The sequence below is a fragment of the Petaurus breviceps genome, unplaced genomic scaffold (genome assembly GCF_028583685.1).
Source record: "Petaurus breviceps papuanus isolate PSGF00001 unplaced genomic scaffold, PetGlider_PUasm1.0 90434, whole genome shotgun sequence".
In the NCBI taxonomy this organism is placed as follows: Eukaryota; Metazoa; Chordata; class Mammalia; order Diprotodontia; family Petauridae; genus Petaurus; species Petaurus breviceps.
Genome location: NW_027187251.1, coordinates 2240236 through 2265732, shown reverse-complemented (window position 1 = coordinate 2265732; position 25497 = coordinate 2240236). Strand labels below are relative to the sequence as shown.

Below are 25497 nucleotides of genomic sequence, written 5' to 3'. Positions count from 1 at the left end.
AAGTGTCTGAGACTGTATTTGAACTCAGGTCCTCCTGATTCCAGGGCTGGTGCTCTATTCACTGTGCCACCTAGCCACCCCATCTACATCACTTCTACCCTGACAAACTCAAAGGGCTTATTGATTTGATCTCAATTAAATGCTGTTTTCAATAGTTTGATTCACTATTCAGATACTGCTTACTTCTTGACTAGCCATTTCCTACCAAGGAAGACTCTTAAAGAAGAGGAAACATTCCTTGTCTATGTCCCTCTCCAAATGAATACTTGGGAGGGAAAAACAAAAAGGAAACATTATTTTCCAAATGTTCCAGACAAAGGACAAAAGATTAATCACACCCCTTAAAAGGAAGATTGATGCTCAAACTCAGAAAGTAATACATCTTTGAACCTGGCTGATGACAAAAGGCTACTGCTATGAACAATGACCTTTCTATAGGTGAAAAGATAAGAGTGCTCACTAAGTTAGACTCAGTATATTGGTCATCCTGTGGGCTTTAGTCCTTATATTGTAACCATTACCTTTTTTTATTCACCTATTAGGTCAGATAGAATTGAGGTTATAAGACTTGGCTTTGAGTTTCCATCAGTCACAAAGTCCTGACAAGCAGGCAGCTCAGTTTCAAGTATGCTAGAGGCAGCCTGAATTTTCCATTTTCTCTATCAATCTCCCATCCATGCAAATCCTTTTCAAATGACTCTTTGTATACCAAGGCTCAGAGTCCAGACCAATATTCAATAATAGTTACAAATAATTTATAGCTCAATGACCCTTAGGAAGAGCTGGGGGTAGGGAGTGGACAATTTCTGCAGGTCCAAACATGAAGTAGGGAGAAGGGAATATGTTAATGGATTTATCAGGTAGGGGAGGAAAAAGGTAAACTTGGACACGGGCATCCTAATGAAGCAGGCTAGTGACCTGGAAATGGCTTAGTTGTGCCAAGTCTCTTAATTCTTTGACTCTCCTGTCCAAAATTTTTCTCCCTGATGACAACTTCCTAATACATATTATCTTCCATTGTAATACAAATACCTTTGAGGGCAGGAACTGCCTTCCACCATTGCATTTGTACCCCTACAACTTAGCACAGCTCCCAGTATGTAGTGAATGGTTGAGAAATGTGTTGTTTTATTATTATTATTATTATTCATTCAAGTCAGGAGCATAGTTGCAAGTATATGCCCTTGAGGCTGGTGCCACCATGAAAGCAGGTAGTACTACCCTATCCTCAGTGTCATCATAATAGCAATAAAGTAACAAACCTAGATCCACTAATTCTAAAGCCAAACTGTTCCACATACCACACGGTGAGTCTAATGGAGAGGATACTACCATCTAATAAACTCTATGAGAGCAAAGGACCATGCCAGATTGACTTTTATTCTTTCCAAAATCGTGGCTCCCTTCAGGTCCCAGATAAAATCCCATATTTTCTAAGAAGTCTTTCCTGATCCCCTTTAATTTTAGAGCCTTCCCTCTGTTAAATATCTCCCATTAATCTTGTGTAGATCTTGTTTGTACAGAGCTGTTCTCATATTGTTCATCCACCCACCCACCCCCATTAAAATATGAACTCCCAGAGAGTGGAAAACTATTTTGTTTCTTTTTTTTGTATCTGTAACTCTAAGCATAATACCTAGTACATAGTAGGCACTTAATAGATGCTTATTGACTGACTATGCAGTAGGCATTGATCAAATATTTGTTGAAATGAGTTGAGTTTGATGATGTTTATTGATAAGACCCTGGCAAGTAATCTTCACAAGTTCTAGCATTAGGCACTTGCAATTTTATGCCATCAAAGGACCCTGGCTAGGTGGCACAGAGGATAGAGTGCCAGGCCTGGAGTCAAGAAGACATCTTCCTGAGTTCATATCTGACCTGAGACATTTACTAGCTGTGTGACCCTGGACAAGTCACAAACCCTGTTTGCCTCCATTTCCTCATCTATCAAATGAGCTAGAGAAGTAAATGGCAAACCACTCCAGTATCTTTCTCAAGAAAACCCCAAATGGGGTCACAAAGAGTCAGATATGGCTGAAAAATGATTGAACAACAACAAGAAAAGGAAAAAAAAAGTCATTCTTATTTGACCAAGCCTCATCCCTATAAAAATCATGAAGGATAAAATATTAATCAGGTAAATATGTGAGGTAGAATTCAGCCTCAAATTTTGCCACATCTCCTTCATGTCCATATCATACAAGTGAGCAACGATACACCATTTAGCATTACTATTCCATGCGTCTGCCTTGTCTGTCCTATTACAGTAACTGTGAACTCCTTAAATTATAGAAATGTAAGATCACAGATCAATAGGTATAAGAGTCTTCAGAAGCCATCTAGTCCAGGTCCCTTGTTGTGCAGTTAAGAAAACAGGACCCAGGTAGATTAACTGACTTGCCCAAGGTCCCAGAGGGAGTATCTGAGTCAAGACTTAAACATAGGTCCTTTGACTTCATAGAAGGTCCTCTTTCCATTATACCATACTGCCTTCTCAAAGGTAAGAGCCACATCACTCTTATTGTGGTATATGAATGTAATGGAATACTACTGTGCTATAATACTACTGACGGACTTCCCCAGACATTGAGTACAGAAACACTACTTTTGATAGCCAGCACATTAATGCGTTAGTAGCTAACCAATGTACTTTTTTAAAAATAAAATTTTGTAGATGTCTTTTGCTTTATATCACCTAAATTTCTTCCAATATCCCTTCCTCTCCCACTCCCTGAGAGTCATTCCATATATAACAAAGAAAATTTGTAAAGAAAAGAAAGAAAAAGAGGAAGGAAAAAATGAATAAAATTAATATATCAATATATCAAAAAAAAAATTCTAGGGGTGGCTAGGTGGCACAGTGAATGGAGCACCAGCCCTGGAGTCAGGAAGACCTGAGTTCAGATCCAGCCTCAGACACTTAATACAAAAACTAACCATGTGACCTTGGGCAAGTCACTTAACCCCAATTGCCCTCCAAAAAACAAAAGCAAAAAAAAAATTCTAAAGCTATATGCATGTAATTCCCATCTCTGTAAAAATGTAGTGGGAGGTGTCTTTTTTCCTCTTCTTTGGGGCCACGCTTATTCTTTGTAATTCTGTGATATTATTTTCAATGGTTTTTGTGGCAGTTGTTCTTTTCATTCACATTGCTGTAGTTAAGTATGTCACTTCACTCTGCATCAGGTCACCTAAGTCTTTCCATGTTTCTCTGTATTCAACATATTCTTTATTTCTTATAACACAATCATATTCTATCGCATTCATAAACCATGACTTGTTAAGCCATTTGACAATTAATGATCATCTACTTTGTTTCCAATTGTTTGCTACCACCAAAAGTGTTGCTATAGGGGGGTGCAGTGAATAGAATACCAACCCTGAAATCAGGAGGACCTGAGTTGAAATCCGGACTCAGACACTTAACACAAAAACTCCCCTGTAACCTTGGGCAAGTCACTTAAGCCCCGATTGCCCTACCTTCCCCTCTCAAAAAAAAAAAAGTGTTGCTATAACTATTTTGGTGTGTATAGGAACTTTCTCCTTAACAAATACTTTGAGGCATTTGCCTAGGAGTGGATTCTCCTCGTGGTTCAAGGATATGAATATTTTAAGTCACTGTATTTGCATAATTCCAAATTGCTTTCCAAATTTTTAATACTGCTCCCAACCCCTTCTGCTTTAACTATTCCCACCTTCTATCATCTTTGTCAATTTGCTGGGTATATAGTGGAACCTCAGGGTTGTTTTAATTTGTATTTATCTTTTAATTAGTAATGTGAAGCATTCTTTCCCATGTTTCTTAAGAGTTTGGAATTATTTGAAGAATTTCTTATGCATATCTTTTGACTACTTATCTAATGGAAAATGGTTTTTGTATCAATGTACTCTTTACATAGATGATAACTCTGCTTCTATCCTACCATCTACAGGACATATGCTTTGAGTGTGTTTCCCTTAGTAGAGATGGCCATGTATCATACCAATCATATTTCCTTTACCAAATGCCCCTTGTGGTTAATAACTTACATTGGTGAGATAGCTGACCAAGATTAATAATGAAAGTTCAGTTTCTAAAGACTGAGTAAAATTAAATGGTAGTGTAATATTAAATCTTAAGGACCTAAATTTCTTGACTTTGTTGATAATAATTTTCCATGTATGTATCTGCATGGACTTCAGATGGAACAATTCCTTCAGATGCCTACACCAAGGCTCCAGAAAGGATAAAAACTCTAATTTCCTTCAGGATAAAATTATTCAATATACTGCCTTTCCATTTAAAGAAAGAAGGTATCTGTCACTCAAACTTGTACTCCATGGGATAAAGACTTGTCAATCATGTTCCACCTGAGATGCCCTGGACATGTTTTATTGAAACAATGACCTACCAGCCTTGCCTAGAAGGAACATTGATTCTTGATGTAAAGTAGTTTGGGGGAAAAGAAACATGACAACTTGGCATTCCCCAGAGGACCCATTGTCCCACCTTCCAATATGTCTATCAAAGACCCAGGCACACAGCAAGATTCATTTTAAATACCATTGCTATCTTTATTTATTATTGGGAATAAGAACTACTGAACACTGAATCTCCTCTTGGAATGAAAAAATCCTGTACTGGCATATGGTTATTGACCTAGATACTTCATTAGCATCAGTTGTAGAAGTCAAGAAATGAATGAGAAATATGTATGCCCCAAAGAACAATGTAAATTAATAGAACACTGCTGGCAGTCTAGTTTCCCAAGGGCAAATGGCATCAGCCAGAGAGACCAGAAAAAAACCCCCAACAAACTCACCTACTAAAAGAAATAGAAGGTCTACACCAAGAGAGTTTGGAAAGCTATTAATTCATTGGCTAAAGCTCAATTGTGGAGGGGTGGAAGGAATCTGCCCTGCCATTCTAGCCTAGCATATGTGTATGAAACGGGACATCCCGATGAAGAAACCCAGAGCAACTTTTAAGTACAATGATGGTCTGTCTATTGGAAACTAAGGGTGTTCCTTGGCTGAAAGGATAAGGAAAGTATAAAATGGCAGTTGTACTGTTGTGGAAGATGGATGAAATTAAATGGCAATGTGATATTAAACATTCACAACCTAGGTTTCTTGGGTTTACTGATCATAAAATTTCATTTTCCACATATGTATCTGCATGGATTTCAGATGGAACAACCCCATCCAATGGGAGCCATTAAATGATTCATCCCAGTCATTCAACATAACCAATCAAAACAGCCAGAATACTCACTGTTCTTTTTGTACATCAGGATTTCAAAAGAGTTCATTTCATAATTCTCAAACGTCTGTCGCACCTTCTCAATTGTATCTTTGTCTGTCAGCTCCCCATACATAAAACTGTAAATCAATCAACAAGTCCAAATTAAAACAGTCCTGCTAAACTCAACAAACACTTGACAAATATGGTCTTTATGCTACGTTCTGAAGCTAAAAAAGCAAAGAAAAAAAATCCTTTACTCTCAAGACTACTTTCTATAAGTAGATACCTGTTTATTCTTTTCTAATACTAGGCCTAGATTTGTATCCTTGAACATATCCTAAGACCTGTGGGCTCTGCTGCACTGTATTGACTTAGTAAATTAAGCTGGATACATTTTGAAAACTTAATTATTAAGTTATACGAAATAATTTCTTATTTTGTATCGACTAAAACCTAAGAGGCCAAGGAAACTTCTTGGAGACCTTGAAGAGATAGTTAAACCAAAACCAGCTTCAATGAACAAAGTTAGAATGTGAACAGGAAGACAGAGGCACAGGCTTTCAGATTCACTCCATGAGAGAGACAGTACAAATAGTACCCCTTGCCCCCTTTACAGATAAGGAAATTGAGGTTGCCCAACGTCATATAACTAATAGAAAAGAATTAACACTTGAAACCAGGTCTTCTGAATAAGCATTTCCACTAATGTGACACCTTCTCTGATCTCTTCAACAGAGCATACACCAGAGAATTTAACTCAGGGTCATTATTTTGAAGATTAAGAATTCCATACTTTTGAGGAAGCACCCACCATTTGTTGACTGACTGGATGACTGCTAAGCTCTGTGCTGGGTCTTGGAGGAAGTGCAAGGTTTGGGTAAGACATAGTCTTCGCCCTCATGATACTTACAGTTCAGGAAAGACATCTGACACATATCCAAATGACCCCAGAACAACATAATATGAATTATTTGCTGTAATATATATGCTCGTGACTGAGGCAATTTGCCAGAATACTAACCAAGTGGCCCCAGACTACTACACTTTTTTAATCAAAGCAATCAATGAGCATCTATTAAGTTCTGACTATGTACCATTCATTGTGCTAGAGCTGGAGAATACAAAGAAAAAATAAAAAGAAATTGCTCCTACTGCCAAGAAGCTAATATTCTAGTGGGAGAGATGGGCATCCACTGAGCATGTATACACAATATGTATACACAATAAATGCAAGGTTGTAAGGGGAGGCACTAGCTACCAGGAGAAGGGTGCATCTACAAAGGCCTCACCATGTTCCTTGAAAAGAATTTTTTTGGTGTTTTTGTTTTGGAGGGCAATTGGGGTTAAGTGACTTGCCCAAGGTCACACTGCTAGTTTTTGTGTTAAGTGTCTGAGGACGGATTTGAATTCAGGTCCTCCTGACTCCAGAGATATTCACTGTGCCACCTAGCTACCCCTGAAAAGAATTTTTTTTAATAAGAATTCTAGAAGGCAGAGGTAAGTCCATTCTAGGAATGGAAAATATCCAGTACAAAATCATGTAGATGGGAGATGAAGTAACATGTGTGAGAAACAGCAAGAAGGTCAGTTTGACTGAACCAGGGAATTTTACAACTCAAAATTTGAATTCAGTCAAAAGGCTGCACTTATGGATCTAGAAGGCCATATGTGGCCTCAAGACTGCAAGCTCCCCACCCCTCTACTAGACCATACTGTGTATGAAGTGGGATAAGCTAGAAATTAGTCAATAAGTATTCATTATGCACCTACTATATACCAAGGACTGTGCTAAATTTGTAATGGTGGATTGATACCAGGTTATAAAAGGCTTTAAAAGCCAAACAGAGGAACATATTTAATTTCACAGATAATTAAGGGTCACTGGAGTTTGCTGAATTAGGGAGTAGACAATCAGATCCAAGTTTTAGGAAAACCACTTTGGCAACTGTCTGGAAAATAGGCTGTAGAACAGGAGACCAAGACTATAGCAGTAGTCCTGGTAGGAAGGGGTTCGAACATGAACTCATTAGATTGTGAGCTCCTTGAGAACAGGAACAATCTTTTACCTTTCTTTGTACCCCTAGTACTTAGCACAGTGCCTGCCACATAGGAGGTGTTTAATAAACATGGAAGGTGGAAATCAAAAGATCTGGCTACTGATTGGAAGTGAGGAGTGAAGGATAGCCCTCACTGGAAGGATGGTGTCATCCTTGAGAGAAATAAGAGGATTTCAGAAAAGAGGTGGGTTTTGAGGGAAATTCAGTGACTTCAGCTTGGGAGATAGTGAGCTTAATTAAAAAGCCTTACGGAACATCAATTTGATAGGCAGTTGAAGACGCAGAAATAGAGTTCAGAAGAGAGACTAGGGCTAGATGTAGAAAATTTTGGCAACAACTGAATGAAGATAATAATTAAACCAAAGATATAAAGTCTCAAAAACTTTTTTGAGATTTTATTCCTACTTTTTTGGTATTACCATACTTACAGGGTACCTGTAATAGTATTACCACATAGCAGTTTTTCTTCTTCTCCTTTGCTATCAGACTATCAAATATTATTTCTCAAACATGCCAAGGTCCTTCTAATGAAAACCCCTCCAGTCTGCATGGGCTGGGAAACCACATAATAAAGCTTGTTAAAATTGTATTTAAAATAAGAATAAATGGACTCTGAGCAAGAGTCCTCCTATGAATAAAAGGCATGAGTTTTATTGCAGGAATTCTGTGACATCTGTTTTGGCTCATTGGACCTATTGGTCACTTCCTTCCTGGTTTTTGATTGGGTTTCAGATAGCTGAGTTCACTGGGCAAATGGCCTCCAAAAAATTGAGGTGTTAATATGCATATGTGTGCATATGTATGCATATATGTATGTGTGTGTGTATATATATATATATATATATATATGCTACCAATATACTTTTTAAAATTCCATAAAGGAAACTTGAAATTCCATAACAGTGAATCATCAAGTAAAACAAGACAAATTCCTTCCCTATTTTATCAATTCTCTCTACTATATCAGGTCATGGTATTGTTTTAGGTGCCTTGTAGGTATGGTAATGCCCCACTTAGATGGATATCAGATTAAGAAGTAGGAAAAGGATCTCTGAGGTGCTACTGCTATATAGTTCCTGAAAGAACACCTGCCATATTTTTCCAGAGGACTTAGAGCTACCCCCAAGACAGAGAAACCAGAGTCAGTAAAATGAGTTCAAATCTAACCTTGGACACCTGCTAGCTGTGTTATTCTGAAGGCAAGTTACATTACCTCCAACTACATGTCTGAATGTATCACCTCTTCAGCTCAATAAACTCCAGTGGCTCCCTATTGCTTCTAGAGTCAAACATAAAGTCATTGCTTGGCATTGAAAGTCCTTCCAGTCTGGCTTCTTTCTATCTTTTCAGTCTTTCATACATGTTATTCCCCTCCTCATATTCTACAGTCCAGTCATACTGTCCAGCTTGCTCTTCCTAGTGTGACTCTCTACCTCCTTTCTCTGTGCTTTCCCCTAGCTGGCCCCCACTCATAGAATATTCTTTTTCCTCACCTCAGCTTCTCAGAATCCTTCAAGACTGAGCTTAATTGTTGCCTTCGATAGGAAAACTTTTCTTTTCCTCCCTGCCCGCAACTGTTAGTGTCTTTCCCAGTAATGGAAATATTTACTTAATGTTTATATATTGTACATATCTATACACATACATATTTTCCCCTTTTAGAATATAAACTCCCTGGAAGACGGGATGTTTTCACTTTTTCTTTCTATCTGTAATACTTAGCACAATTCCTGGCACATAGTAAACACTTAATAAATGTATGCTGGTGGATGGGAGTGTGGAAAAAGAATATCGTTCCCCTTTTCTGACACTATTCAGTAGCTATCTCCTTCTTGAAGTTTTCTTGCCCTGAATTCCCATAGGGCTAATCATTTGGGCCCTCCACAATGATTAACAGTATGGATCAGTAGCCTGAGAAACAGAGTGGGAATAAGAGACTGAGATTCTTTTGAGTACTGTGCTACTAACTAGCACCTTGACCTTGGGGAAGTCACTTCCACTATCTAGGATTCTGTTTCCTCATCCATAAAACAAAGCCATTGAACTAAATAATCTCTATGTCTTCTTTGAACAATATCATTGCAGCACTTAGCACTATTTGTGGCACATAGGAAGTGCTTAATAAATGTTTATTGTCTGATTGATTCTGTGGTTCTTTAAAAGTTAGAAAATTTTCATTAATTTCATTATAGTAGCTCTCCTATTTTGTTCCCATTGACTGAAGAGAAGGGCAGTAATGAGGAAATAAAACTGAAAAGGGAAGTTAGGGCTTTGTATCAAAATGTTACAAATGGATGATTTATGAATAGTTGAAAGACCTGAAAAATGTTTTTACTAGTCAATGGGTGAAAATGAGAATTTTACCCCCCAAATGTAAAAATATTCAAATTATTTTTTGTTTTAGAAATGCTTAATGGTACACTGTTTCAACACAGGAGATATCTTTCAACAAATACTAAACAAACTCCTTACAAAGCCCATTCCCAGAAAAAGTTATTCTATCCATTATTAACTGAAAGGAGAGATGTGCCCTTTAATTTTGAGAGTACAGTTCTGTAAGTGATCAGAGTTTCATTGCTTCTCCATGACAACTTCATTTATATAATCGTAGTCATTTTGTATATTGTTCTGTTGGCTCTGCTTTCTTCACTCTATATGTAAAGTTTTGTAAAAGTGCCCTTTAGAGATCTAAAATCACTTTATTAGTTTATCAATATAAAAATGTATTGTGTCGGGGCAGCCAGGTAGCACAGTGAGTAAGAGCACCGGCCCCAGTGTCAGGATGACCTGGGGATCGAATCTGGGCTCAGATACTTAGCCCCACACCCAGAAATAACTGGCCATGTAACCTTGAACAAGTTACTTAAACCCAATTGCTTAAAAAAAATGTATTGTGTCTTATGTTTATCACATTATGCTCATAAATTTTCTTTAATGTATTGAAAAATGTAGTTTATTCAAGAAATAAGTTAAAATCAATCAACTTTAAATGGTTCCTTTTTTACTATAAACAGAATATCAGCTACTGGACTTCTTATAATTTAACATCTTATAATTTTTTACCATTTATAAGTAGGTTAATACTTGGGAACATAAAACTTTCATCAACATAAAATAAAAAACAAAGTCATTATTTTACTAGGAGGTAGTATTTCTCACATCAAGCTTATAAAAAAAAAGCTTATACAAAACATGCTCATTGGGGTGGCTAAGTGGCGCAGTAAATAGAGCACTGACTCTGGAGTCAGGAGGACCTGAGTTCAAATGTGGCCTCTGACACTTAACACAAAACTAGCCATGTGACCTTGGGCAAGTCACTTAACACCAATTGCCCTACCTTCCCCCCTCCAAAAAAAATGCTCATTTTCAGAAAAAGAACTTGGGAGGAAATGAATAAAGAAAAAAAGACACACAGAATACAACTTTTGTGGCATGGAACTTAATGTAATCGGTCTCATTTTTTAGTTCTATCAGCAATTTCTGCTCCTAATCCTGTGCTACTATTGTTCAGTTGTGTCTGACTCTTCATGACCCCATTTGGGGTTTTCTTGGAAAAGGTACTAGAGTAGTTTGCCATTTCCATCTCTGGCTCATTTGACAGATGAGGAAACTGAGGCCAACAGGGTTAAGTGATTTGTCTAAGGTAACACAGTAAGTGTCTGAGGTCATTTTTTAACTCAAGAAGATGAGTCTTCCTAACTCCAGGTCTGGCACTTAAGCCACTGCCCCATCTAGCTGCCCCCTTCTGATCCTAGATTTTCATAATCTTAACCCATTTATTCAAATAAAATTTTTAGTTGGATGACGATGATAATGGTGGTGATGATGATGATATTAATAATAGGTAATATTTAGATGGCATCTATGTGCCAGGCACTGGGCTAAATGTTTAAAATTATCATCTCATTCTATCTTCACAACCTCAGGAAGAAGGTGGATGGGGACAAGTGTTACTGTCTTCTTATTTCATGTGAGTGTTTCTAAACGTAGATCCATTTATTTACTTCACACTGTGGAGAAGAAGGAGATTCTGAAGAAGCAGGAGCTAAAAGAATCATAACTTGTATTTCTCAAAGGTCTTCCTCCACATTGTAGGAAGACTATATTTTGAAAAGACACAGCCTCCATTCCTGACCCAAACAACTAAATGTATTCTCTGTTCGGCAACATTTGAAAGCTAAGGCTTCTATGAGGTAAAGGTGAGGTAGGGATACATTCTAGACATAGGGTACAGCCTGTACAAAGGTATGGAGATGGGAGATGGAATGTCATGCTTAGGGAAGAGCACAGTGGCCATTTTGGCTTGAACACAAGAATGCATGGAGAGTATTGTGCAATAAGTCCAGAAAGATAAGGAGAGAGAGAATGTGAAGGCTTCAAAAGCCCAACAGAGGAGTTTTTATTTTATGCTAAAGGCAATAAGGGTCCACTGGAACTTCCTGAGCAGGAGAGTAACATGGTTAGACCTGTGCTTTAACAATATCAATTTGGCAGCTGAATGGAGTATGGATCAGAGAGAATAAAGCCTGGAATCTGGGAGACCAATTAGGAAGCTACTCTAATAGTCCAGGTGAGTGGTGATGAACCTTCCCTGCATATATTTTAAAATTTCTCTTAGGAGAACAAAGAATTAGTAACATTATATAACTATGTTGCCTTAATCATTCTTTAAAAATCAGGATATAATTTTTGTAACTTTTAAGGGGAAAATAATGTTTATTTCAAGGAGTAGGGAAGGGAGAAGAGAACTTTATTTTTCATTTTTTAAATTCTTTTCTGGCTTTCACATCTCTAGATTGGCAGATTGATAAATGCTGCCAATGACAATTCCAAAACTGTTATCATTTGTTTTTTTTTTATTTCTCTACAGAGCTTCATGAGAGATTGCTGGGGGTCAAAAACAGCAGCATGGAATAGTGGGGAAAACCCTGAACCTTGGAATCAGGAAATATGAGTTGAACTTGTGACTCCCAACTCAAATGCTTACTGGTTGTATGACCCTTAGTAAATTCCTCACTTGTCTGAGGCTCAGTTTCTGTCTCTATAAAAATGGGAATGATTTTTACAGTATAGTTTTGTTTTGAAGAAAGCCTGAAAATACTATAGAAATGAGTTGTGGTCATTACTACAATTAGAAAAGATTCCAACCTGCAGGTACTGCTTTTTTGCATGACTTCCGCCCTGTGGTATCCTGATAACTTGCAAAATCCATCATTGCTGTAGACGATAGGCCAGTCCACTATCTGAGCGTTGCCCAGGACAAAGTTGGTATCTGTTGGAGAGAACAAACATGGTCAGATGTCTAAATGGAATATGGTAAAGGAATGATGGGATATCAACTAGTCATGGTACTTCTCTCTCCCTGACACCCACTGCCATGCACAGTCTTTAAATGAGAGATCGGCACTCGCCATGGGAGAGACAAACAGGAGGAAGCCTATCTGTGTAAATATGAGTCATCAGTGTGTCAGCTGTCTCAGACTGCAAAGACACTAAGAAAGGGAATCAGTTTAAGTGGCTAGTCAAGAGACCCCTAAAACTACCTAGAAACATGGCCAGGTCTCTATAGGACAATAGCCAATGTTCATGCTAATGGAGAGAGAGATACAAGCAACAAAACAATAGATAATTCCCAAGTTGTTTCTTCTTGGCCCCTTATGTTAGTTTCCATGTCTTACCGGGAGCAGCAACAGATTTGCTTTCCTTAATTCAATTTGGCTCTGGTTAACAATAGATGAGTCTGCACACACTACAAGCAGGGGCAGGCAGCTGGAAAGCAGGCTGAGTGGCAGGTGGAGGCTTAGGTAGGGATTAAACCTAGCAAATAGATATGGACTTTACATAGTTGTTCCCTAGCACTAAACGTGCTCAAGCAAAGGCTACATTGCCACTTACTAAAGCTGTTGTAGAAGGTATTCATGTTTCAGGTATTCCCACCTTCATACCTTCACACAGACTGCTGTGAAAGCCTGGAATGAACTCCTCATCTCAACAAGTCAACAAGCATTTTTAAGCGTTTATTATGTGCCAGGCACTGGGGAAACAAATACAAACAGAAAGGAAGAGAGTCTTTCCCCTCAAGGAACTTCCAATCTAAGGGAGTGGAGAAACACATAAAAGAAAGCTAAAAAGCAGAGGAAGGAGGGAAGGGGAAAGGGAGGAAAGCGCATGATGGAGAAAGTCCAAGGAGTCAGAAACTAGAGCCTGGAGAGAAATGGCTGACCTGGGTACTTTTTTAGAAAAATGAAAGGTCTCAGAAGAATCAACCAATCAAAAAAGGGTGTCACAGAGACAGAGGGAACTTCTGGTGTGAGGAGGTCACATGATTTTTTTAAAACCCTTATAATTAGCATCCCTAGGTGTATTCAAGATCCAGTTTTCCATATCACCAGCCTTTCCTGATCCCTCAAAACAATGGAGTTCTCTTCTCCTCTGCCCTCTTCAAATTTTATTCACTTATCTGTGTAAATATTGCATCTACCTAGCAGAATAAAATCTTCTTAAGGACAGGGAATGTTTTATTGTTTTTGTCTTTAATTCCCATGCCCTGCATGTGGTAATTACGTTAATAAGTGTTTGTTTAGTGAATAGATAGTATCTGAGGTCCCCTTTAACTATAATTTATCATGTTTAATTTGCAAAGTTGATAGCCCATTCAAAGACAAACAAAAATCATCCATAATCTGATAATAAGGAACTATGTTTTGTGGAAGTTGAATCAAATCAAAAGCTATAACAAGGGCAAGACAACAAGGGCTTTGGCCCAGGGTGTCAAAATGCTAGCATCTCCTTCATAGCATAGAAACAACTGGGCTAAATGCCTACTTATCAAAGGTAATTAGTTAAAATGGAAGTTACCAGAATGCTATGGGTATGCGTACTCCCCCAAGGAAGCCAGTCTTGGCCTACTCCAACCATTGAATGGCAGCTAAAGTGACCTCACTGTGTCCCAGAGAATGTCAACTGAAATCTCTCAGTTGCCAAAAGTAATTCTTATGGTTCTACTTCCATCTAAATTCAGCAGTTTGGGAAACTGGATTAAGCCTTTCAGGTCACCCTAGAACTGTTCTATCATTCATCACTTTCATGCTTCAAATAGTATTGATGAAAGTCTAGTTCATTTATGTTTATTCTCTCTTTTATTTGAGAAGACCTCTCTGGTCCTTGTTCACCTTTCCCCCCACATCTTCCTTTTTCCTTTCAGGAACTTAGATCATATAAATAATATCTAATTTGCCACTGACTAGGAAACTAAACAATGCTTGCTAGAATTGAATCTGAAATTAAATATATGGGCCCTGAGCAAGGGGTTCTCCTATGAGCCAGCGGTACAAGCTCTAGTTGAAAGACTTTGAGATATATGCTTTGGCTGCCTTGAGAGGTATTCCAAAATCCAAAAGAAAATTCACTGTTTGGAGCTGATGTCTATTTATACTGATGCATAAACTCAGCAAAAGATAATTAGGTAAGTAACTTGTTGCTTAAATAAAGAGTATAGCTTCATGTTTCCAGTTCAGAATTGAGCATGATCTGGATACGAGAAAATATGCAAACTCTAGGGAGATAATTTGGAATCCTCAATCCCACTTCCACTGCCAAGTTAGAAGGTTTGGCTGAAGAGTCTTATACATATGAATAGAAGTGTCTAATAATATTCGGTTACTATCCTCTGTTGAATGAAAGTCACAACTCCTGTGACTTCCTCCAGAGGTTACTTATCTGGCAACTGTATGTGTCTCTTAGAAATGCTGAGCTTTGTCTAATATTGCTCTCTGTCTCCAGTGAAAGTTGCACCTACTTACACAAGACTCCATTCTAATATGGAATCATAGGTTCCTTAGAACCAAAGGAACCACTGAGAGGTCAAGGAAAAAAAGTTAGAAATAGAAGGAACATTCGAGATTACCTCTAATTCAACTCCTTTTTCTGAATGGTACAGAAACTGAGGCCCAAAGAGGGCACTGACTTGGACAGCATTACACAGCTACTCAGTGGCAGAGTTAATCAATCAACAGGAGTTAAGTGCCTACCACGTACCTGATACTGTGCTAGGCGATAAGAACACAAAGATACTGGGGCAGCTAGGTGGCACAGTGAATAGAGCACCGGCCCTGGAGTCAGGAGGACATGAGTTCAAATTCGGCCTCAGACACTTAACCGTGTGACCTTGGGCAAGTCACTTAACCCCAACTGCCCTCCAAAAAGAAAAAAATAAGAATACAAAGATACTGAAACTTCTACTCTGTCATCCTCCCTTCTAAAAACTGAAAACATTTACTTCCCTTGGCAACAACTCTCTTCTGGTATTTCAGAGAGTTAGTGTTATTTCATAGCTAAAATTGTAACAGGCGCTTAATAAATGCTTATTGACTAACAATTACATGGACTTGCACAAATTTACTACCATCTAGTGGCAGCTATTGTGTGTTGCAAATAACAACCATGGCTCCAGGGGACAAAAAATGCAAGATACCTCCCTCTTCTAGGTAGAAAGGTGGGGGTTCAACACAGCAGGTACTATCAGATGTGCTTCCTGTGTCCATTAGTTTGCTTAATTGTTTTTCTTTGTTATAAGGGAGACTTCTATTGGAAAGTAACTACTAAAAGAAGAATGTATCAACAAAACTAAAAATGTATATTGCAAGGTAGAAATTAAATGGGGACTGAGGATGGGGAGAAATACTTTTCTCTCCCAAATCTAAAGCAATAACATAGCTGGTAACAAGTTCTGATGGGAATTTATCAATGCAACAAGTCTAAAATGAACTTTTCTCACATTTATGACATTGTTAGTCTTACTTTCCAATGTGAGAGTTTTCATATCTTATGAATGTTGAACTCTACCTGAACACTTTGCTGCATTCATTACATTCAGAGAGTTTGTCTCCAGTATGAATTCTCTGATGTCTGATGAGATTTTGACTCTGGCTAACAGCTTTCCCATATTCATTACATTTAGAAGGTTTATTCAGTATGATACTTCTGATGTTCAGTATTGGATGAGCTGAGACGAAAGGGCTTCCCGTATTCATTACATGCATCAGGTTTCTCTCCAGTGTGAATTATCTGATCCTCAGATGGATGAAGAGTGCCTTGATTTTTGAACAATCTCCAGGAAAGGAAAGAGACTCTCTGATCTCTTACAGAGCATTGTTGGTGCCTAGGATTTGTTTGTTTTACATCATACAGAGGTAAGACCTGAATTTTATACTGATCAGAATTGCCTTTCCGCCGTGGCTGGTGTATTTAAGGTACTACTACATGTAAACACTCTAGCAGATAAAGAATTCTTCAAAGAAAGATGCCCATTCCCTCTGCTAATGAGGCCCCTCAGAGAGTGATTAGCCTAAGTCCCTAAAACCTAAAATATCTGTTTATTGTGAGCTTACTTGGTTGAACCTACCACTTTACAGACAAATGAATCCATTGAAGCACTACTAACTCTCCCCCAAATTTATTGTGGCTTGGGGGGAAGGTCAGGAATAAACTATACAACCCATGGCCCAAGTCTTAATCTAATCCAAACTCTATTTCCAGACCATTAATGGGATAGAGAATCCAATAGCAGAAACATTTAATTTAGAAATTAAACCATAAAGAACAAGGAAGGGAATCAAGTAGTGAAAGTATCCTTGGAACTTACATACAAATAGGGGAAATTGCCTACACCTCTAGGGGAGTTTTAAATTAATTTCTGTTTAATCTCTCTGGTTCCACAAGATAGTTAGCTCAGAACCTACAGCCCCAGTAGTGTCATGCTATCTGCCTCTTGAAGTTTCATTTCTGAGATTCTTTCAGGGAAATATGGAAAATAACTGAAACTCAACTATGCAGTCATCAGGACCAGCTGTAACTCCTAGGTTCAGGGATATCAGCTTCACATCACTGCATTGGTCCTTCCTCTATCTCCCCCTTCTATTTCTGCACTGTCTCACAAAATCCTTGGGTTGGCTGTAGTATGGGAAATGAAGTCCTAACGCTTTGTCTACTACATCTCTATAAAATTGGTCAAGGTTAACTATTCATACACCTTCTAGGTTAACCAAATATTAAGCAAGAGAAAAGGGGGAGCATGAAAGAAAAGGGGGAGCATGTCAGTCTTCTGAACGGAAATCAAAAGACATGAGTTCAAATTCCAGTTCTGCCACTTACTTTTTCTTTTGGAGGGCAATTGGGGTTAAGTGACTTTCCCAAGGTCACACGGCTAGTTTTTGTGTTAAGTGTCTGAGGTCAGATTTGAACTCAGGTCCTCCTGACTCCAGGGCTGGTGCTCTACTCACTTCTGCCACTTACTGATTGTGTGGTCTTTGATAAATATTTGAGCTTTGGTTACCTAATCTATCAAATGAGGATAATAGGACTACCTACCTCACAAAGTTGTTTAAAGTTTTAACCATGGCAATTTCTTGTGGCCTTTCACCACATATTTTAACCATAAGAGTTACCAATAAGAACAGATAACAGAAGATCTTGCTTCCAGCAAGTAGAAAGAACAAGAATAATTTTGCAGTGACCTTCATCAAGTATAAGATATTTGTCTTTCGGCCACAGCCAAGCAATTGCTAAATGTTTTCAAAGTGCAGGCTGATTTTCCTCATCAAAGAGGAGGTTATGATGCTCAAGGGACACCCTGGCACTCTCCAGAGTTTCAGGAAGATTGAAATATTCCTTTAAAAAAGGGAAGAACAGGCTCCAAGGTTTAAAAAAAAAAGGAAGAAAAATAATCTGAAAAGACAAAAGGGAATCATAGCCTGTCAGAAGTTTGGAGTATAGAAGAATGGGACACAATAAAAGGGGGGACCACTGACATATAGAGTTAATAGAAAAAGCCTTTTCCTAGAGAGAAGAACTGGACCCTCTAAAAAGGAAACTGTTTGCTAGCATTTATATAGTACTTACTATGTGCCAGGCACTGTGCTATGTGCTTTACAATTATCTCATTTGATCTTGACATACCTTCATGGAAATAGGTGCTATTGTTATCCCCATTTTACAGATGAAGAAATTGAAGCAAAAAGAGGTTAAGTGACTTGCCCGGGGTCACAAAGTTAGAGTCTGAGGCAGGATTTAAACTCAGTTCTTCCTGATTCCTGTTCTAGTGCTCTGTCCACTGTGTGCTGCCCATTATACATAAACTACCAGGAATAAATGATCAGTACTGTTAGAAAAGAGATCATGCAGTAATTATTGGAAGAAGAAATAAGTGGTGGAGCTGACAACTCCCAGGTGCAGGGTACTAAGGCATCAGACACTCTGACATTGACAAAAGAAAGAATTACAGTCTTCCTAGCACATATATTCAAGATGTAATAGATAACTTCCCCAAACTTGTCAGACCTGATTATTACAATCCACTTCTCAGAATTCATGGGAGGGAGGACAAATGATAATGCCAGAAGGCATTTAGAAAGCATTGCTAAAGGTTATGAAATCCAAGATAAGAAACTGAAGGGGCACATGTGGTGCTTACATCACTGTGATCTATCAAAGGCAAGTCCTTCTGAAGAGAAAGGCTGAGTCAGGAAGTGATGATGCTTGAGAATGGGATTTGGATTTCTGTTCCACAGCTTGAAATATAAGAGTGATCCACTTTTGTCTAGGTATGGAGTACACTTAATACAAGTTTTTATATACATATACACACATACACAAACGGGGCAGTGGAGGCAACAGTAAAAGTGCTGCGCAGTCCCATGTCAGGGGTCCTCAGCTTCTAGCTATGCACTGTAGTTGCTCAGATTGCCACCTTGGAGCCACAGAGGGAACCAGGCTACACAGTGCCCTGCAAGGTGAGGGGGAGGTCTGGGCAATGGTCCACTTACTTACATTGAGAGAGAGAGAGAGAGAGAGAGAGAGAGAGAGAGAGAACAGACCAAACTTTCATAGGCACTGAACTTGTGATTTCATTGCTATAAGGAAGTCCTGGCTCCCCTTACCAATGCATGTTGGCATCTTCTCTGCTGCTTAGAAAGATGCCTAGAGCACCTAGAGGTTAAGGGATTTATCCAGGGTCAGTCAGTACACTTGAACCCAAATCTTCCTGACTCTAATGCCAACATGCCTTGGGGTGAGTTCCCAGAACCGATACAGTGGATTGCTGGCTGCTTAGCTCAGCTAGCCAGGAAGTTCAAGAGCCTGATGAAACAGGCAGTGAAAGAGGCCAGATGCCAGCACCACAGAAATGGTAGGGGTAACCATCATCTCATTTACCCACAAACTTTGCCATTTTTCCATTTTTTGAATCCTCTTATTACATACCTGAGAGTTTACTTTAGCACTTTTGGAGCAGATTACTTTTCTTCTTTTTGTGGACATAAACTTGTGCTTTGAACCTTTCATTTTTTTCCTACTGTGTACAGATGTGAATATGTATGGTTGCCAACATAAAAGTGAATATGACATTACTAATAAAATCATGTGAATGCTTGAAGTAAAAATTAAAAGACAAATGTTGAGGATGGACTATATGTTTATATATACATGTATGTATGCATATGCACATATATATACATACCTAGAGTCTTGAAAATCTAATTAAAGGATTTTTAAACAAAATAAAGAAGAGAGAAAGACAGATAAATTAAATAGCTACAATGTAGGAAAAAGAATAGCAACAGAGATTCCTAGAAATACATGAGACAAAATCCAAGTAATGAACTGGCAATAAAACCCATGGCCTCATGTCTGTTCACAAAATATGGGTCAAACTCGTGGTGAGTTGATCAATGGTGATCAATGAAGCATAATTGGTAAGTATCACAGATCCTTGGTGGGATGGAGACCCATCACTATAATATGGCTCTGGCAGGGTATGCCTCATTCAAATAGAGAAGAAAAGCAACCGAAGAGTGCATTTTATTAAGAAGATATCCTCCTATGAGTAAATAAATCCAGAAACGAAAGGAGGGTATGTGTGGTTGAGGGCATTTAGAGGAGCAACTGTATATAGTCATGGAACTACATGATGGACTACAGGGACAGAGAAAGGAAATGAATGGGAAGTTTGTATAACTTATCACAAGCCTGACTCCAAAGAATGACACGGCAGTGATATGTTATCTAGTCATCTGCTCAGCCTCTTTCTACTGAAAGTAGAGTAGCTAACCATTTCTTGGTCTGTCTTCATGACAGTTAAATCCTTCAAAAGGTAGCCAAAGTAATTAGGGTATTGCTGTTGTACTCCTAAGCCTGACTAACAAGGAAAAACTGGCTACTGAAGAAAAAATGATGGGAACCTCGGGGGAAGTGACCACTGCATCTGAGAATTTACGATCAAGGAGAAGAAAGTCAACTATGCTCTTCTGAACACCTTTGGTTTGGAGAGATCATATATTGAAGGTTCAAAGAAAGAATGGCCTAATATGATAAAGAGAAAGTCAGCCCACAAAGAATTGAGGAATAAAAATCTGAAGATACAAACAGAAATCATCTCAATGACAGGGAAAACAAGAGAGAGCTGTCTAAAGAGATTGAAGTGTATGCATAGGGGCTCACTGACCAACTTAGATTTTAAAGTTATGTAGAGAAAAAGCAAAAGGGCAGCTAGGCTTTGCAGTGAATAGAGCACCAGACTTGGAGTCAGGATGATTGGAGTTAAAATCTAGCCTCAGACACTTGCTAGTTGGGTGACCCTGGGAAAGCCACTTAATCCTAATTGCCTCTATTCTTCATTTGTAAAATGGGGATACAGTGGAAAAGGAAACGACAAACTACTCCAGTATCTTTGCCAATAAAATGTAATGGACAAAAGTTCATGAAGTCATACAGAGTCAGTCACGAATGACTGAAGAAGAACAACAGAAGAAATCAAGGAGAGGGAGGAAGAATGGATACAAATATGTGGCATGCTTCTATAAAAAGAGTGTCAGGAGAGTTAAGTTCAACATTATTTGAAGCTGATGAGGAATTCTGATGACAAAAAAAAGATTTTTTTATGCCATATTAGAGTGGGGGGGAAAGAAGTCTCAAAGAAAGAATAAAAACACTTAGGATATAAAAATGATAATGGATGATGAAAAGAAGGCAAAATTATTAATCTCATATTTTGCCTCTGATGTCTCTGCCTGTGAGAATGATCTTTGGACTAGGACAGAACAAAAAACAATTGATTAATTAGGAAGTGAAACCTAAGATCAGTAATCAGATAAAAGGATAGCACCTAGCTTGCCCTCAATGACTTTAAATCACCAGGACCAGACAATAAACATCCCAGAGCACTGAAAGAACAAGCAGATGTGATTGCTGAGCCATTGTCAAAATGATCCTTGAAAGATCATGGAGAATGGAAACAAATGCTAGAGAGCTAGGGAAGGACGACTGTTGCCCAGTTTTTTAAAAATAAGGGCAGAGGACAAAGCTTGCAAACTAAAGATCAGTAAGACTACAGGCTTTGGCTACTGTCAAATTTAGAGGACATAGTATACAGAAAGCAGTGAGATTTGTGCCAGTCAGCATGCAGGATGGAAGTTTCTAGGCCCCTCTAATCTTGCTACATAAAGCTCCAGAGTAATTTGCATGGCTCTGGCACTAGTGGCCAGGGACATGATAGTAGTTAAAAGGAACTTTCTTAACTCTGATGCAAATAGTAAACAGGCCTAGAATTGTGGGCAGTGAGACAAAAGCAAAGTAGTTCAAAAAGCAGACAGGACCTAAAGGAATTTGCTGGCTAGATGATTTTGGCTATGTATCTGACTCACAAAAGAACTGAAATAACTCTGATACTATGGGCTAGATAGTCCCTTCACACATAGTTGCTTCCTCTATCCTCATCATTATCATCCATATTCTGGTCACTTCCCAAAAAATGTATACTTTGTTCTTGGAAAGAAGCCACATGGGAACTTTAATTCAGTGGAGAATCAGAAGATAGCACAGATTGGCAAAGAATCTGCGGACCAAAGCACCTCAAAAGAAAAACATAAAATGCCAACACGGAGGAGAAAATAGCCCAGTAGGTGAAGAACTCCAGCAGCTCACAGTTTGGTAGAGAAGGCAATTTTCAAAACTCAGTGGAAAAAGCAATCTGGCAGAACACATTACAAGACCAGCAGATGACATCGATAGTGGTAGCTTCAGAGACAAAGAGGAGTTTTACCTGAAAGACAGCCCTAGGACCATGAGTTGTACTTACTACATTCTCTCTCTTCCTACATACATTCTCTCTCCTCCAAATTGACATGGGAATCTGAGAGGACAGATTGGGGGAGATGTCTTTAATACAATTTATCTGGAAAAGATAAAAGGGTTTAGTGAACTGCAAAGCACCATATGTCTCAATGGTATGATATGACAACTAAAAAGAAAACTAATGTAGCCTTGGGCTGTAATTACATACTGCCTAGTATCTTGGAGGTGGTAGACTACTGCTCTCGACCCTAGTCAGAATGTATCTGGAGTATCATGTCCACTTCTGACCTCTACGTTTTAAGAAGGGCATTAATAAGCTGGCAAATGTCCTGAGAAGGGCAATCAACATGACAAAGGGCCTTGGGATTCCTGCCATAAGAGGTTAGCTTGAGGGAAATGGACATGTTTCTCTTGGAGAAGAAAAGACTTAAAGGGGACAGGATAGCTGACCTCAAGTATCTGAAGAATTGTGCCCTAGAAGAGGGATCAGACTTTCTCTTCTAGGTCCCAGGGGTCATATATAACTGGGAGAGATGAATAGAAGCTACAAAATGACAAATTCAGACTCGATTTAAGAGAAAACTTCCTAACAATTAGAGCTTTCCAAAGGTAAAACAGGCTGCCTGGGGAGGTAGTGTGCTACCCTTTACTGGGTGCCTTCAAGCAAAATCTATATGGTCACTTGTCTGGTATGTATTAGAGGAAATTCTTGTTCCAGTAGGGATAAGAATCAATGCCCTCTGAGGTCCATTTCAACCCTGAAATTCTATAACGCTTTTTGACTTTGTAACCATAAAATACTACATAAAGTCTGAGTTACTATATCAAGCTGTTCCTCCATGGAGTTCTTTGTTTGGGGATCCCCAAACAACATAACCCATATTATTTGTGAATTCCTATAATAATGTAACATTGTAAAAGGGTCCTAATCTATAAATAAACCCATAGATAATCAGGAGGTCTATTCATGTGCCCTTCAGAAAACCCCATTGTGAGTTATTAGTGCTCCAGGGACCTGGGCAAAATATACATCCTGTCATCATGAAAACACATGTATTGAACAGAGACAACATAGTATGGTGGAAAAAATCACTGTGTTGGGAGTCAGCAGAGATATCAGTTAAAGCCCTACCTATGGCACGTTAGCTCTGTGACTTCAGGCATTTAACCTCTCTGAGACTCACTTTTGACAACCATAACATTAGGCGATGACAACTTTTCAATCCCTGCCACACAGGGCTATTATGAGGAAAGTGCTTTGTAAACTTTAAAATGTTATATATAAACATGAGTTATCATTATAGTGTCTAGCCCAATGGCCCCCAATTAGCTAGCAGCCTATGAGAAAGCATCCACCCTGCCAATAGAATTAAATTACAAAAAGGCAATCCTTGAGTATCCCACTTTGTATCAATCACCAGAGGCACAAAAACATAAATGAAACCATGCCCATCCCAGGAAGTTTACATTATAATGAAATGGGGAGGAAGAAAGTTATAAATGTATGTCTTTAAGTGTAAATAAAATAAATATCAGGTAATTTGACACAGAACTAAAGGGGAAGCACTAGCAACTGAAAAGATCTATAAAAACACCTCACATAGGATGTCATTTGAGCTGAAACTTGAAGAAAACTAAGGATTGTTTTTTTTTTTGAGTAGGGAAGGCAAGGCAATTGGGGTTAAGTGACTTGCCCAAGGTCACACTGCTAGTAAGTGTGTCAGTGTCTGAAGCCGTATTTGAACTCAGGTGCTCCTGACTCCAGGGCTGGTGCTTTATTCATTGCGCCACGTAGCTGCCCCAAAACTAAGAATTCTAAGAGAAAAAAGTGAGAAGAGAGGGCATTCCAGCCATGGTGTACAGCTTGCACAAATACATGAAGGCTGGAGGTGCGATGTTGCATGTGAAGAATAGCAAGATGGCTTATTTATTGAAATGAGCTTACTCGACAGGCTGTCCTTGCTCTTCTCTCAAGCCTCAATTGTGTCTGCTGATATTTGGATAAAGTTAACCAGATTTCTCTTACTCCCTATACTGCTTTGAGGGTCTGTGGGCTGTAAGAGTAGAAGAAACTAAATGTAAGGCTTCCTGAAAGCGACCTTTCCCACCCACATAGAATTCTGCAGGTTCAGAGAACACAGAACCTTCACAGATTTGAAAGGAAAAAAGTGAATTTTTAAAGCTTCTTCAGCTAATGGAGCATGATACAAGCTATGTTACCGTGGTACAAATGTGTCAGATGGCATCCTAAGCCTGTTATTTGCACATAAAGCATAATACATAGATATTCTAAAAAGGAATTATTAGAAAATTGCATTTCATCATAATTACCCCCCAACTAACAAAGGAGAAAGCAAAGCAACGACTTGGGAAAGTGACTCAGTTTGAGTAATTACACATACAAAAGCTACAAAGCTACTTTCAGCAGACAGCTCACACAAAATGCGTCAGTCCCTACCAGAATTGTTATTTTACGGGGCTACAGTAAATATTTCACAATAAACTCCCACCACCTAGATACCATCACCTGGATAGGGCACATTTCTACCTGAGTGATGTGACAGTAGCACTTTCCATTTGTAAAGTTATGGATGGCTAAAGACATTGGTTTTATGAACTATCAAACCAAATTTGCAGAAAGAGTTTAGGTAAAGAGAGGAAGAAAGCATCCTTTTGCAAATTTTCAGGCAAACCATTTTATTTTTGGTGGGGGAGGGGAAGTAATAGAAAATGGTAGAAAGTAAGAGAGAGAATTATTTGGAGACATGATGAGAATGGGGGAGATAAATATGTATAAAGGAATAAGGAAGCAGTATTCTACCTTTCTGAATAGAAGAAAATGCCCATGATGAGGAAGAAAAAGAATAGAGTGAAGAGGTGGATAAAAGGAGTGAAATGTGGAGGGGAAGAAGTGTGGGGCAGCCATGCTAAAGTAGAAATGGAATAAAAAATGCATTATACTTTCATCCAGGGATATCTAAGTTAGCAGTCCACAAAAGTTGTGTTTAAAAATGTTATGATCAGGGGTGGCTAGGTGGCACAGTGAATATAGTACAGGCCCTGGAGTCAGGAGGACCTGATTTCAAA

At 38.6% G+C, this 25497-nt stretch overlaps 1 protein-coding gene across 2 annotated transcripts in view; it reads right to left on the bottom strand.

The window, feature by feature from the left end:
- Positions 1-25497, bottom strand: part of KCNH1 (potassium voltage-gated channel subfamily H member 1) — a 543998-nt gene that overhangs the window by 510483 nt on the left and 8018 nt on the right. For both annotated transcript variants that reach the window (XM_069108778.1, XM_069108779.1), the window contains exons 2-3: positions 12433-12556; positions 5258-5364 (exon numbers count right to left, since the gene is read on the bottom strand). In XM_069108778.1, coding sequence (XP_068964879.1) covers positions 5258-5364; positions 12433-12556 — 231 coding nt within the window. The remainder of the gene's footprint in view (positions 1-5257; positions 5365-12432; positions 12557-25497) is intronic.